This window comes from Aethalodelphis obliquidens, unplaced genomic scaffold (assembly GCF_003676395.1).
Source record: "Aethalodelphis obliquidens isolate GAN/ISIS:26980383/991018 unplaced genomic scaffold, ASM367639v1 scaffold46, whole genome shotgun sequence".
NCBI classification, from domain to species: Eukaryota; Metazoa; Chordata; class Mammalia; order Artiodactyla; family Delphinidae; genus Aethalodelphis; species Aethalodelphis obliquidens.
Genome location: NW_020837990.1, coordinates 6853629 through 6868431, shown reverse-complemented (window position 1 = coordinate 6868431; position 14803 = coordinate 6853629). Strand labels below are relative to the sequence as shown.

The following is a 14803-nucleotide window of genomic DNA, read 5'->3' as shown; positions in this document are numbered from 1 at the left end:
GGACCCCCAGGGTAATATCATCTCTCCTTCCCTTCCCAGTTTACAGGCATCTCTTACACAACTTCCCACTAGCAGTTAGCGTAGCTTTGTTCCCCTGGCTACACTGCTTTCTCCCAAAGGAGAGAAGCCAGTAGACACAGCCTTCCACCCCCATACCAGCTCCCCAGCGCTCTCGCGAAGGTTGCCTCATTTTACCGATAAGCAAACTGTGGCTCAGAGAGGTTTAGGAGCTCGCTCAAAGACACACAGCTGGTCCCCTCTAGGGCCCAGCGCAGAAGTGCTCAAGGAGGCAGCTTGGCTAATGGAAAGCCTTTTTAAAAGTTTAACGTGCTGAGCTAAAACTGGGCTTCTCGAAGTCTCTCCCTGAGAGACAGACGGCCTGGTACAGGGGCCTCTCCTCCCTGCCTCCCCACTGGCCCTTGCCAAATGGGAAAAAAGCCACCATGTAGAAACATAACCTTTATTGCACACGGCGCTGGGTCTTTTTTCATAGAAAAAGGTATCAACACATAAGCATCTGCAAATTGAAGCAACTCCTGGTTTTCTTGGAACAGTAAAATCGCATGCAGTGTCTCTGAGTTGGGATTTTGGTCTTTGTCAAAACCACCTAGATTGGAGGGAGGGTGAGTAGGAGGGAAAAATTGCTGAGCCTTTGTGCCTCTGTCTCAAAATAAGGTGAGAGAAATATATAGATATATAGCTTGTCGATGTGTTCCTCTCTCTATATATATGTATATATCTCTCCACACATATTTTGTGGGGTGGGGAATTTGACTTGCACTGTCAAATTCTTTGTGCCCTGGCTTCATGGAGAAGAAGAAAATAGTTTCATTTGTACAAAAGAGTTCTATGTACAAGCGTTCATGACTTGGGGGTTGTCTTTCCCTTGTTGGTCGGTTTTCATCTGTCAATTTAATATAAATAATGCAGGAAATCAGCCCAGCTGGTGTGTGACGGCTGGAGGTGCAGACAGGTCCAGGCGGAGGGCCACTCTTCTGGTTGTGTCCCTACACCAGGGTGTAGGATTTGGAGTAGGCCCCGGCTCCCTGCTTCTGAGACCTCCCTACCCCTGATGTGCTCATCTCGAGAAGTGAGTCCCTGGAGCCCCCCATTTTGGTGTGTGGGCCCCCGGCCCGCGGAGGCTCAGTGCTGGGGGCCGGAGGGGCGGCACTGGGGGCAGCCGGGGGCTCAGCAGGGGTGGGACCGGGTGCCGGGGGCGCCGTGCCAGCTGGGGGAGCTGGCATGGCCAGAGTCCTCTGAGGTAAGGTGGCTGTGGCGGCGGCCCCCGGGTGCGGGAGGCCCAAGGGCTTGCTGGCAGGGTCCAGGGTCAGGTGGCGAGCCTGGGGCTGGTAGGTTCGAGCCAGGTTCCTGATGGAGGCCTCGCGGGGCGGGACCACGGGGCAGGGCTCCCGCCCGTCTGCCTTTCGGAAGAAAGCCTCCGACTTGGCGTAGAGGGGCAGGTTACAGTAGTCACCTGGAATGGAGGAAGCAGGGCGTGTTAGCGCCAGAGGCCTCTTGGAACCAGCGGCCAGCTTGTTTCCCCACCCCTACCCCTCAGTCTTCTCCCTGACCTGGCATAGGAGTCCCTCCACCAGACAGGCAGTAAAGAGTCGAGGAAAGATGAGTTACTTGGCCTCTCTGAGCCTCAGTTTTCTTATCTATGAAATGGGGATAATCATATTTCCCTACAGGAATACTGTGAGGAGGGAATGAGATAAAGTAAGGAAAGCGCTTAGTACAGTGGCTGGCGCACGGCAATGCTCAGTAAATTGATACCCATTGTTAATTGACCACTATAGCTGATCAGCTTCAGCTGGTGAAGAGCTCATTTCTAAACAGGGATGTCCTAAGAGCTCTGGCTGTTAGAAAGCTTTTTTTTTTTTTTTTTTTTTGGCCATGTCGCGTGGCTTGTGGGATCTTAGTTCCCCGACCAGGGATCGAACCCAGGTCCACGGCAGTGAAAGCGCCAAGTCTCAACCACTGGACCGCCAGGGAATTCCCTAGAAAGCTTTTCTTTACTCCGAGGAGGAGAGGAATGTCACTCCCTGTCACTTCCCCACGTTCAGCCCGATTCTGTCCTCTGAGGACCCCCAGAACAAGGCTTTCCCCTCTTTCTCACCGCAGCCTTTCAGACATCTGAAGTCAGCTACATTTCCCCGTCCCTCTCCTTCGTCTCCTCTTCTCCAGGCAGAATGTTCCTAATTTCTTAAAGTGCCTCCTCGGGACAAGCTTCTAGGACCCTCACATGCTGATCCCTCTGCCCTGCGAGCACCCTCGCCTGTGCACGTGCCTCTCTCCCATCCACTGTGCCAGGCACTTTCCTTAGGTCATCTCGTTTAATCCCCACAGCCCCCTGCATAGGTTAATACCTGCCTGCATTTTGCAAGTGAGGAAACTGAGGTTCAGAGAGATTAAGTAATTTGCCCAAATTCACACAGCTACACAGGGAGGGGAAGTCATTCAGGGCTGCTCGTCTCCTAAGTCTTTGTAATTTCTGTTACCCCAGGCTCTTCTCTAGATGACCCTGAGCCCCTAGGTCAGCACGGCCACTTAGCAAGGCCAGTGCTGAGCAGACCAGATTGCCTACTTTGACAGCCTGGGCCTTGCACCCCGTGGCCCTAATGTCTGCTGGGGGGCTTCCCTGCCCCCCTCACCCTGGTTATCCTAGACCTGCCCTGCTGACCCCAAAGGACATATGCTCTGGCCAGGCCCCTGGAGTCAGATGGTTCCCAGTCAGGCTAGGTCATTGCCCACCATGAGGTTTGGCCACCACGGGCTGAACCGCCAGGATTGCTCCTTTGGGTTTAGATTAAGTTCAAACAGTATTGAGACCAATGGCCATTGGGCAGCTGACCCCATAAGCAGTCTCTTTCCATCCTGGCATAGCTTCAGATTAAGGGAATGATCACTACTTAATGAGAACCTACTATGTGCCAGGCACGTATATCATTTCTAATGATCCTTACAACAATGCAAAGTATATGCTGTCAGTTGCATTTTACAAATGAGAAAATTAAGGCCAGCGAGGTTAAAGGACTTGCCCAAGGTCACAGCAGTATTAAGAGGTTAAGCCAGGATGTGCGCCCTGATCTGCTTGCTCCCAAGTCCTTGTTCTTTGCACTACCCCCCGCCTGCCAAGGAGCCGTGCTGGGCTGGCAGGACCCAGGTGCAGTTAGGGCTAGGTCTAGCCAGGGCTCGTGGGGTTTGGGGGCAGGGGACACAGCAAGGGAGGTGGTCTGAGCGCTCACTCTTGTTGGCCCGGTGAGGGATGGGCACAGCCACATTTTTGCCCCGGTCGGCATCCTGGGGCTTGGGTGGGGAGGCGGTGAAGCGGCAGATGCCAGGCTCTGAGGGTGTGCTCATGGATGTCATGCTGTCAGCGTTCTCGTTGGTGCCTGTGGTCATCTGGTCAGAGGAGCTGTCGGAGATGAAGCATTCGGTGATCTCAAACTTGGCGTGCTGCAGTTGTTCCTCCAGCTTGGCATGCTCGTAGGCCCGGGCCAGCTCCTCGTAGGTGGAAGAGGCGCTCTCGGTGGACACCATGCTGTTCCGTCCTTTGTCTGGGGAGACGGAAGGCACAGAGTTGAGGGGAAATGAGTGGCACCCCCCATATTCATTGCAGCATTATTTACAATAGCCAAGACACGGAAGCACCTGTATGTCCATCGGTGGATGAGTAAATAAAGAATATGTGATATATATATATACACACACACACACACATGCACACACACACACACACACACACACACACAAAATGAGATATTGCTCAGCCATAAAAAAGGAAATCTTGCCATTTGGGAAGATATGGATGGACCTTGAGGGCATCATGCTAAGTGAAACAAATCAGACAGAGAAAGACAAACACTGTATGATCTCACTTATATGTGGAATCTAAAAAACCCCCAACAACAACAAACAAAACCCCCAAGCTCACTGATACAGAGAATAGATTGGTGGTGGCCAAAGGTGGGGGGTGGGAGTTGGGCAAAATGGGTGAAGGTGGTCAAAAGGTACAAACTTCCGGTTATAAATGAGTCATGGGGGTGTAATGTACAGCATGATAACTATAGTTAATAACACTGTATTGAATATTTGGAAGTTGCTAAGAGAGTAGTTCTTTAAAGTTCTCATTATAAGAAAAAATATTGTAACTATACATGGTGATGGATGTTAACTAGACTTACTGTGGTGATCATTTTGCAATATATTACAAATATCAGATCATTATGATGTACACCTGAAACTAAAGGTTATACGTCAGTTATATCTCGATAAAAAATAAAGTGGGTTTATGGGGAAAGGGTGTAAATGAGATCAGACTGAGCAGTTCCCCTACCCATAAGCCCAGCAGCCATCTGAAAGCCTGACTATGGAGTGGAGCAGGCTCACAAGATCCTGCTCTCTGCCTGTGAAGGTAGTGGTGGTGGCAGAAGTGGGATATTTGATGTGCTGCCTAATGAAGGGCAGAACATCTTTCATTCTTGAAAATAAGCATCATCCTCTGAGCAACACTTAGCCTTTTCTCCAGCAAACATCATGTGTACCATTTTCTCTGTTATCTTTTGGGAGAACAAAATGAAATCCTTGACCAAGCAGAGCTCTGCTAGGTCAAGGGTTTTTGTCATAGCCACACAGTGAGTCAGTGACCAGCTGGAAATGAAACTGACCTGTGCCTTGGACTCCAACAGCTGGGGAAACCAAAGGTGGAGATGGATAATGGGGGAGCTGGAGGACAGTGAGCAGAATGAAGGCAGGTCCTTGGGCTTACCTGTGTCCTGGGAGAGGCTGGCACTGTAGCTGTCACTCTCGGTGACAGTGACACCATGCTGGGAGCCCACAGTGCGCCAGTCGGAGGTGAGGGTGCGGGCGGGTGTGGAGGCCTGGCACTTGGTCAGAGTCCACTGGCTTGAGTACCGGTTCCGGGTGCTGTGGGCTGACTTTACATTCTTCCTGGACACTGGATCTGCACAGAGGAAGCAAGAGCTAGTACCCTCCAGCTGCAGGCATTCAGGCTTGGACAGCTGGCATTTACCAGAAAGGGCAGCAGGAGCAAGGGAGGAGGCAGAAGCAGCCACAGGAGCTCCCCTGGGAAAGCTGAGTGAGCTGCCTTTCCTGACCACAGAGCTATCTGTGGAGAAGGAGAGCGGCAGTGTCGGGCACTGGGCGGCGTCCTAGTCCTCCCCGGCCACCCTGTCTTTTCCTTCAGCCTGGGAAGAATGTCACCTCATCTCCTGCTGCCTCATGACTGTCCATTCATTCCCTACAGTCCTGGATGTATTCTATGCTTATGTCCAGAGTCACAGTGGAAGATGCAGAAGGCCCTTGGAGAGAAAGAACAACTAACCCTCTCAAAACTTCTAGGTAAGGAAACTGAGGCCCAGAGAGATAAGGTTAGTGACATGCCCAAGGCCATAGCTAGTGAGTCTATAATCAAGGTCTCTAGACTCTAATTCCAGTGCTCTTTCCCTTCTTCCATAGTGCTCCTCCCTCCTTTTTTTTTAAAAAATGTCACCTTTGTCTTATGCTGTGCCCACAAAACCCCATGTGGGAGGAGGGCTGTCTCCCCAGGGATAATGCATACTGGTGCCTGGCCGGATGTCAGACATGTCGATGAGGGGTCCTGTGCTCTGGATCAGGGCTGGGTGGTGCAAGGAGACACCGGTGCAGAAACTCTGAGGGTTGACAGCTTGGCTGAACTCAGCATCGGTCACAGGGATGGTGGCCTTGTCATCTCCTGGGGGAAGAAGTGCAATCAGCAGCAGTCCTTCCCTTTGGGCACCATCTTTGCTCCCCAAATTTCTCTTTGTCTTTATCCAGCAATGAAACCAAGAAAGGTCAGGTCAAGTCTTCCCATCAACGGAGGAGGAAACCTAGTCCTTGAGAGAAGCTGCAGCGAGTTCCTAGGTTGTTGAGTTGTTGACGGGGCTGCTTCTGGAACCCTGGGCACTGTGTGAGGACTGGTGGTTGCCCTTCGTGGGATGTGGCCTGGGGAAGCACACTCAGCAGGACAGAGAGTTCATGGCACCTGTCACTCACCCAGCTGCTTGATGCCCTCCTTGTCCTCGATGAGTAGCTGGACCCTGGGGATGTCAATGTGTAGCCGTGGGCCCTGGGGTGGCCCCTTCACGGGGGTGTCAAAGCTTCGGTTGTTCTTGCTGTGGAGAGAAGGGTTGGAGGAGGGTGACTCAGCAGTCATAACGGGTTGGGGGAGGGGTTTTGCAGGAGAGTGGGGTCTTAGAAACCTGTACCCTGAAGGGAGGAAGGGGGAGGGGAGGAGAGAGGAAGCAGCTATATGACACCCACCTTATTAACATTTCTGCCAAACTCTTTGCATCTGCAAAACAGTAGAGAGAGGGGACTGAGTGAGAATGGAGTTTGAGAAGGACGAGAATTGGAAGAGGCATGGGGAACGAGGTGGGAGAACTTCCTAAAATGCGGCCAGGGCTTGTCTCCTGGGAAGAAATATAAGGAGTTCTGAGACAGTCCAAAACATAAGGTCTCACTGCTCCCAGTTCAGGATTTGGCTCAGTTCTGCTTTCCTTTCCTCAGATTTTTATCTAATAGGGAGATCCTCCCCAAAGCAAAGGGTATGTAAAGTGCTCCATCAGCTTCCTGAATCAACTCTAATCAAACAAAACATCATAGCAGTCTGGAAATGGGCATCAGTGGTAGGTCTATCCTCAGTTATCTGTTGGGGAGAGGAGAGAGTGGGGAATGAAGTAGAGGGGGTCAATGGGTATCTCCAGATGACATCAACCAAGAAGTTTCATTTCCTTCTCTAGGACATCTGTCCCAAAAAAGTCCATGGATGGATTTGAGGGTCACTGCTTTGTCTCAGAGGAGCCTTGAATAGGTTCAGGACTGTCAGGTTAGGAATTGATAAGAGAGGAGAAGCAAAGGACCCAGGTAATCCACTAGACCTCTGATAACTGAGAATGATCTGTTAGATCAAATCTAGCTTCATGAACGAATTCAACCATCTATCTACCCACTCATCCATCCATTCATTATTGATCTCTCCACCTGTCAATCCATCCCACCCATACATCATGCATTCATTCAACTACCCATCCAGCCAGCCAGCCATCCATCCATCCACTGATCCAACCATTCCTCCATTCAACCATCAACCCATCCAACCATCTAATCATCTGTACAACCATCTGTTCAACCATTCATCTAATTATCCATTCATCTATTCAACCATTCATCCAGTCATCCATTCATACAACCATCTATCCATCTTATCATCCATCTGTCCATCCAAGTATCCACCCATCCATCCATCCATCCATCCATCCTTCCATTGATCCAACCAACTATCGATTTAACTATCAATCCATCAACCATCCAATCTTCCATCCATCCATCCAACCATCCATCCTTTTAACAACCATTAACCACCCACTGAACCATCCTTTCTTCTACCCAACTCCTAAACAAACACCCTAGGCAGCCTTAGTCATTCCCTCTTCTGTGCTATTATTGTGCCTTGGCTGTGAATTCTGTAAGGGCATGGGCTGTTCCTTCTTCATTCATCTTTACACCTCCAATGTCTGGCAGTATCTACAATACAGCAGATACTCAATAAATATTTTCCAGATGTGTGAACAGACATTTATTAAGCAACTAGTGGGTCCTGGGGAAATCAAGGTAAATCAGACCCATTCATGCCAGACTATGGTAGCAGGTGTTGGGACAGGGGATGATATTAAAAATATTTAGCACCTGACAAGGCATGGAAACAGCTCAGTCAAACCAGAGCAAAGTCCTAGAGGCCACTTGGAGGTCTACTCTTTAGTGGCTGGGTCCTAGGAAAGTCTCAGGGATCCTATATGAGAGAATGGAACACCCAGGGTAGAAGGGAGCAACATCTATTTACCAATCAACATGGAAATGTTTAAATATTTTAACAAGCAATATGGTTTTACCACTGTGTACCTCTAAAAGTCAGCCCTGGTGAGGGCAGGCACAAAGTCCTGGGGGCATAGAGGAGGAAGCAGTGAACAACTAAGGGGTTTCAGAAGGCTGGAGTGGCAGCTCTCCCTTCAAGGGACACGGGCACTCTCCCTTGTCCAGATGGTGCTGTGAGCCAGTGGAAAGTGGCCAGCGTGGCTGAGGGTCAGCACTCCCTCCCAGGAAGCCCATAGGAAACTCGCCCACCTCGGAGTCGCTTCAGCCGCTTCTCTTTCCTCTTCTTGCGAACGATGAAGAGCAGTGCCACCCCCAGGGTGGCCAGGATGACCGGGCAGCCAATGGTGAACAGCTTCTTCACATCGTCCCCCTCGCCTTGTGCAGACTTGATGGGCGGGATGGTGCCTGAACAGGGGTGAAGAAGGGAGTCAGTTGTCCCTTATGAGTTGAGTGCTATGCAGAGTCTCATGGGCAAGGTAGCCCTTGGACCTCCTTTGCTGCCTTTGGTCTCACTCTGATCTCTACTTCCTGGTGCAGAGCCCCAACTCTCCCCTCTGCTCCCCCTAATTCTGGTCCCATCAGGACAGCCATGAACAGTTGTGTAGTTTTTATACTGCATATGATATTAATGACTTCCTTTTAGAATTTTCCTAAAGTCTCTCAGAGATAGTCTACTCTGCTTGTTGGAGTTCAGTGTTCATTTCTAGAACGCTGAACTTAGATTCCCACATCCAGCTGGTAAGGTGGAGGGGGATGGTGAGGACCGTAGGAGAGAAAAGTCAGGGAAGTGGGATCCTGTGCTCTCTTCCCCAGATGGGGGCAAAAGCCACTAAACACCCTGCATTCTCTCCCTGCTCCCCATCCCGTGGGCGAAATCTGCTAACCTTGGGGGCTGCAAGGAGGCAATGTTGAGTTCTCCTGCTGACACAGCCTTCTGCCAAGCCCCGAGGCTTGCTTGTTTCAAAACCTCACTTAAGAGTCATCTCCTTCATGAAGCCTTCCTTGTTTGAGCCCATCCCCTTCCGATACCACTTTTATTCTGTTTCCTTAACACATAGGTAGACTCGATTTAGCTTGTGACAGCTGGTCCCTATGAATTCAGCCCTCTATGTGCTTAACTGCATGTGTGTGCATGAGTGTGAGGTGCCCCTATGTGGCAGATACCAGTTAGTACTCACCAAACATCCGTGTGCTCATCTACATTCCCCAGACTTCCTGGCAGTTAGGTTAGAGCCATGTTACTAGTTCTGGACAACAGAGTGCGACTAGAAATGATGAGTATCACCTCCTGGCCAGGGCAGTTAGGAACTGCTGTTTCTTTTTCCTCCCTCTCTCGTTGGTGACCACGGAAGCTACATGTTCAAGATGGCATAGCTAAAGATGGTGGCCAGCCAACCCTCACAAGGTGTTATGAGAGCGAGAAACAAATCTTTATTGGATCAAGCCAATGAAGCTTTTAGTGTGTACTTGTTACTGCAGCACAGGCTACCCTGTCTTGGCTAATGTACCATCTGAGCAGAGGGTTCTTATAGGGCAGGACCGCAACTGCATCTTTACCTCCCTCTCATCTCTTTTTTTTTTTTTTGCGGTACGCGGGCCTCTCACGGCTGTGGCCTCTCCCGCTGCGGAGCACAGGCTCCGGACGCGCAGGCTCAGCGGCCATGGCTCACGGGCCTAGCTGCTCTGCAGCATGTGGGATCTTCCCGGACCGGGGCACGAACCCGTGTCCCCTGCGTCGGCAGGCAGACCCTCAACCACTGAACCACCAGGGAAGCCCCCTCTCATCTCTTTGAAGCAATGGAGAGCAAGGGTTGCACCTTCAAGGGCCCTCTGTCTTTAGCGTTACTGACCTGCTTGTCTGCCTATCCATGTGTGTTGGTCACAGGTATATCTACCCACTTACCTGTCTACCCGTCTGCTGTTCCTTGGCCCGTCCTTTGCTTGCTTATTCACCTGTCCGCCTTTGTCCCTGACTATAGTCCTGCCTCTTTTCTATTTGCGTGCCCATCTCTTTACATGTCTGCCTCTCCGCCAGCTTCCCTGGCAGCACCTTGCTCCAGCCCTGCCCACCCTTTCCGACTCACTGCCATCGTAGTCCAGGGTGGCGAACTGGGCGGTCTCGTTGCCGCAGCCAGCGCTGTTGCAAGCCCTCATGCGCAGCTCGTACCACGTGGCCTCTCGCAGCTCGGTCAGAAACACCTCCCCGGACCTGTTGGCGCGCAGGCCCTGCCAGGCCCAGGTGCCCTTGGGCCGGTACTCCAGCACGATGGCTGTGATAGGGCAGCCCCCGTTGCTCCAGCCCTGCAGGTTAAGCCGAGCGTGTGTGGAGTTGATGTGGGTGAAGAGGTGCTGCTCTTTGCTGAAGGAGGGCTCTGGGGGGCCAGAGGGAGAGAGAGAGGTTAGAGACTGGGAAAGAGTTCCCTGGGCAGCTGGGACCACAGTGGCTCCGGGGGATCGGTGGGAGGCGCAGATGGGAGTAGGGATGCTCCAGGGGACAGAGAGGGAGGAAGAAGAGGAGGGAGAGAAGGACGAGGAGAGAAGGGCCTGGCCAAGGAGGAAGACACATGCAGGAAAGAGGAAGAGGTGAGCCACCCATCTGCCATCCCACCGCAGGGAAGCGGGGCCAGTTTCTGCTACCGTGACTCATCCGATGCTGCGGTGATGGGAACTAGGTGGAGTCTCCCCTTGAGTCTCCATGCTCCCCTGTGGCTCCTTCCCTACCCCAGCAGGCTTCCACCCGCCCTGGGCCTTACCCCGCCCGTGGGTCTTGGCCTCGATGATCTCACTGATGCGCCCGGAGCCCACGCTGTTCTTGGCCGCCAGCTTCACCTTGTACCAGGTGCCACACTTGAGGCTGTCCAGCCTGAAGGACCGCTCGCTCGAGCTGACGAACACATCCTTCCACTCCTCGCTGTTGTCCACCGAGTACTGCAGCACGAAGCCTGCCCGGGAGGTTTGCCTGGCTCAGGTCGGGCAGGGCGGGGCCTGGGGTACCCCAACAGGCATCGTGGGGCTGGGCGCCGCAGGGGGCAGGGGGTGCTTTGGCCACTGGGATGGGGTGGATGCAAATTCGATGCAAAACGGAAAGGCCCTTGGGTGAGTTGTAGGGCTCTCTCCTGTCGGCGCTTGTGTTAGGGTTGAGAAACCAAGGTGGGGAGGGGAGCAGAAACCGGAGCTGTGAGGCTTACAAGGGGTCCTGTTTAGACCCTGCTTCTCCATATTTAGTCCCCTGGCCCCGAAGCATCAGCACCACTTGGGAGCTTGTTAGACATGCAAATTCTCAGCCTCCGCTCCAGACCCGCTGAATCAGAATCTGTGCTCTGACAAGATCCCCTGGTGATTCACATGCATGTTTAAGGTGGAGAGGCACTGCCTAGAGCATTCGTCTACTGTTACAGATGTGGAAACTAAGGCCCGGAGAAGAAGACAGGCTTCCCAAGAAAACAGACTGCCTCAGGCTCGCACAGCTCACCAGTGGCAAGGAGGGTGGGTGTTGGAAAGCCCAGACGTCTAGGCTGGTGTATTTTCCAGGGCAATTGGGTAACTTCCCTGTGGTCTGAATCGCCCCCCCGCCTCATTATTTCCTAAGCGTTATGAGGACAAGCAGTGGGAGTGAGCGAAGCCCTTCTTGGGCCCCTGGGCCCCGAATTCCTTCCCCTGCCTCCCCCCTCCTCATCCAGACCCCTCTCACCTCGGATGGAGCTGCCCCCATTGTCACCTGGAATCCAGGTCAGGGTGATGGACGAAGCGGAGGTTTTGGAGACAGTTAGGCGGGGTTGGTCCGGGGGAACTGTGAGGGGAGAGCCACCAGCCCGCACCAGAGGGTTAATCTCTGACATTGGGTGGGTTGAGGGCGAGGGGCTGGCTGTCCCACCCTCTCGGGGCCACCCTCACACTTGCTCATTCTCCTCTCTAGCCCTCCTGCCCCCACTTCCACAGGGACCCTCTGATCCACCAAGGGTCTGTCTCCCCAGTGGCGGGTCTTCTTCTTCCGTTCGACAACCCTCTCCCTCACGCGATGGAATTCCTCCATCCCTGTCGGCACCGGAGCCCCACCCGCCTCGCAGCGTCTCACCTTGCACCAGAAGGTTGACGATGATGGTGTCGAAGCCCCCAGTGTTGGTGGCTGTGCAGGTGTAGTAGCCCGAGTCCTCGGCCTTCACTGCGCGCAGTAGCAACGTGCCATTGGTGTGGATGAGCCAGTGCCCATCCATGGACACGGGGATGGCCGAGTCTTCGCTGCGGGGGTGGGGCATGGGTTATAGCAGGCATCCCCTCCTCCGGGGGCCTCCCCCAGGTCTGCAGGCAGTTGGAGCTGGGAGCAGTAGGGGGCTGGCTCGGGGACCCTGGATTCTTGGGCTGTTACTCAGTGCTTCCCGGGCATATCCAGGAATCTTGGCCTCTTCCATCACCCAGGGAAGGGAGATCCTTGGCAGCCAACAGAGGGGAGCCAGGGAGGTCAGGCCTGTGTGTGAGAGTGGTAGCCGTGTACCTGGCTGGGCCCCTGCAGGGCTGGAGGTGACTGAGTCGCTGGAAGGGAGGGACATTGGTTCTCTTCATGGCTTTTCTGCTGTGCCCATCCCTGGGGGTCACCTATCCCTGCGGGGCCCCGCACACACCTGTCCTTGGTCCACTTCACGGCAGGGGCTGGGTCTCCCACCGAATTGCAAGGCAGCCGGACATCTCTCATCCAGGGTGTTGTCACAGTGCCCCCAAAGGATATGATCTTTGCTGGGGCTACAGGAAGGAAAGGATGAGAGACACGCCACTTTTACCACCAGCACCGCACTGGCTCCCCTTTCTCAGGGCTCCTGAATTTACAATTCAAGTCCTCTTTCCCCTACCTGACCGCTACCTTGGGCTTGGGGTGTGGGGAGAGTCCAGGAAATTTCAGATGCGAGTCATTGATACGACAAGCGTTTATCAAATACCTGTTTGGGCCAGGTATCACAGGAGGCTTTGAGGGGCCACAAAATGAATCAGATCTATTCCCTGTCCTCAAGGTGCTCGCCATCCAAGAGGGAGGCAGATACTTAAAAAAATCATTAGGGTGAAGAATACTATGGTAGGGGTAGAGACAAGTAACCCTAGGAGCAGAAAGAAGGAGGAATGAACTCCGGCAATGCAGTGGTGGTGGAGGCGAAGGCCAGGGGCGGCTTCTGGAATTGGCGGCTTTGACTTGAAACTTGAAGGCTAAGAAGGAATTCACCACACAGAGAAGGAAAGGCATGTCGGAAGGGGGAACGGCACTGAGTAGAGGCACGGGGGCCTGAAACACACGATGGGTGGGAGGATCCTTTGGGGCGACCAAAGCCCAGGGTGAGTGAAGAGGGGGCAGCAGAGCCGGGGCCAGAGCGGTGAGCAGGAGGCAGGAGGAGAGCGAGCTGCCACCTCAAGGAGGCTGGGCTTCCCCTTGAGGTCACGAGGAGGCTTACAAGTAAGTAGTGGTATGTTCAAAGCAGAGTTTTAGATAAATCCCTGGCTGCTTGCAGAGGATGGTTTGGTGGAGGTGATTTTTTTTTTTTTTTTTTTTTTTTTTTTTGCGGTATGCGGGCCTCTCACTGTTGTGGCCTCTCCCGCTGCGGAGCACAGGCTCCGGACGCGCAGGCTCAGCGGCCATGGCTCACGGGCCCAGCCGCTCCGCGGCATGTGGGATCCTCCCGGACTGGGGCACGAACCCGTGTCTCCTGCATTGGCAGGCAGACTCTCAACCACTGCGCCACCAGGGAAGCCCATGGTGGAGGTGATCTCGCAGGATGAAGACCAGGGACAAGACGGTGGCTGGAGTGCAGGCGAGAGGTGATACTGGGTGGTGGAGAACAGACTAGGGGCTCAAGGGAAGACATGCCAGGACGTGGAGTCTCCCTAGTTTGGGAGGTGAGAGTGACTTCCAGGATCCCAGCTGGGACAACCAGATGGGTGCTGGTGCCCTCGTGGAGTTGAGGCCCACAGGAGGAGGAGCAGGGTAGGTGGGAGAGCCGGGAAGATTCTGCTCATGCTAAACCTAGGGGACGCCCACGGGCGTAGCTGGGAAGCAGGTGGATATAAATGTTTTGGAGCATGAGAGAGATGACTGGACCGCACTGATGTGCACTCAGCAGCAGACTGATTGAGGTCACCAGGAGGGGGACTGCAGATTGACAGAGGAGTGGCCGAGCCCTGGGGTCCCCAACATGCAGGCGCAGAGGAGGAAGGCATGTCCCTGGGGAGACAGGAGCGCCCTGAGGACCCTGACGCACAGGCGGCATCACGGAAAGGAAAGGGAGGCAGAGATGCCAAGGGCCCAGCGAGAAGGTAGTCGTGTCGGGCACCCTGGAGATCTCCAGGCCCAGGGCTGAAAGTGTTAAATTAACCAAGCAACCACATGCTTCGGGGGGACACAGTCAGCCCCACTGAGCCACGGGACCCTTCCTGGGGAGAGGGAAGATGTCAGGTGGCTGAGGAAGCAATGCTTAGAGCTTCGGGTGCAGGGAATGGAGGTTCCTCTCCTCTGAGGGCAGCTGCCTGGGGAGGACCGCCGGGGGCCAGAAAGACGTGGACTGGACAGAGGGGCCCAGCGAAGACAGCCTCCATGGCGGGCAGAGAGAAGTGTTGGGGGCCTCAGGGATGGCGCCAGGGGCTCTAGAGATCCCGTTCTAGACCCAGTTCTGCCCTGTGGCTGGGACTGGCTCCTGTCCCTCCACCTCCCAGGGCTGCTGTGAGGACAGAAGTGCGTGATGTTCACATTCGAAGAAGTACGAAGCCCTCTGGGAACATGTTCCATTTGATTTCCACAGGGGAAGGGGCCGGCTTTCAGCCATGCTCTGGGCCAGCGCCAGCTGTCCTGGGAGGATCGGAGGCCCTGGGCCCCTTCCCTCCTGGAGGAGACAAGTCCAGAAGAAGGGCT

General features: G+C 53.8%; 1 protein-coding gene across 1 annotated transcript in view; it reads right to left on the bottom strand.

The window, feature by feature from the left end:
• Window positions 1-446: 446 nt before the first annotated feature.
• Window positions 447-14803, bottom strand: part of DSCAML1 (DS cell adhesion molecule like 1) — a 342988-nt gene continuing 328631 nt past the window's right edge. Inside the window, exons 22-33 of the mRNA XM_027082210.1 lie at window positions 12537-12654; window positions 11993-12156; window positions 11609-11707; window positions 10671-10859; window positions 10002-10289; window positions 8167-8322; window positions 6307-6337; window positions 6040-6158; window positions 5585-5737; window positions 4772-4966; window positions 3249-3560; window positions 447-1474 (exon numbers count right to left, since the gene is read on the bottom strand). Coding sequence (XP_026938011.1) covers window positions 1008-1474; window positions 3249-3560; window positions 4772-4966; window positions 5585-5737; window positions 6040-6158; window positions 6307-6337; window positions 8167-8322; window positions 10002-10289; window positions 10671-10859; window positions 11609-11707; window positions 11993-12156; window positions 12537-12654 — 2291 coding nt within the window. The 3' untranslated portion in view covers window positions 447-1007. The remainder of the gene's footprint in view (window positions 1475-3248; window positions 3561-4771; window positions 4967-5584; window positions 5738-6039; window positions 6159-6306; window positions 6338-8166; window positions 8323-10001; window positions 10290-10670; window positions 10860-11608; window positions 11708-11992; window positions 12157-12536; window positions 12655-14803) is intronic.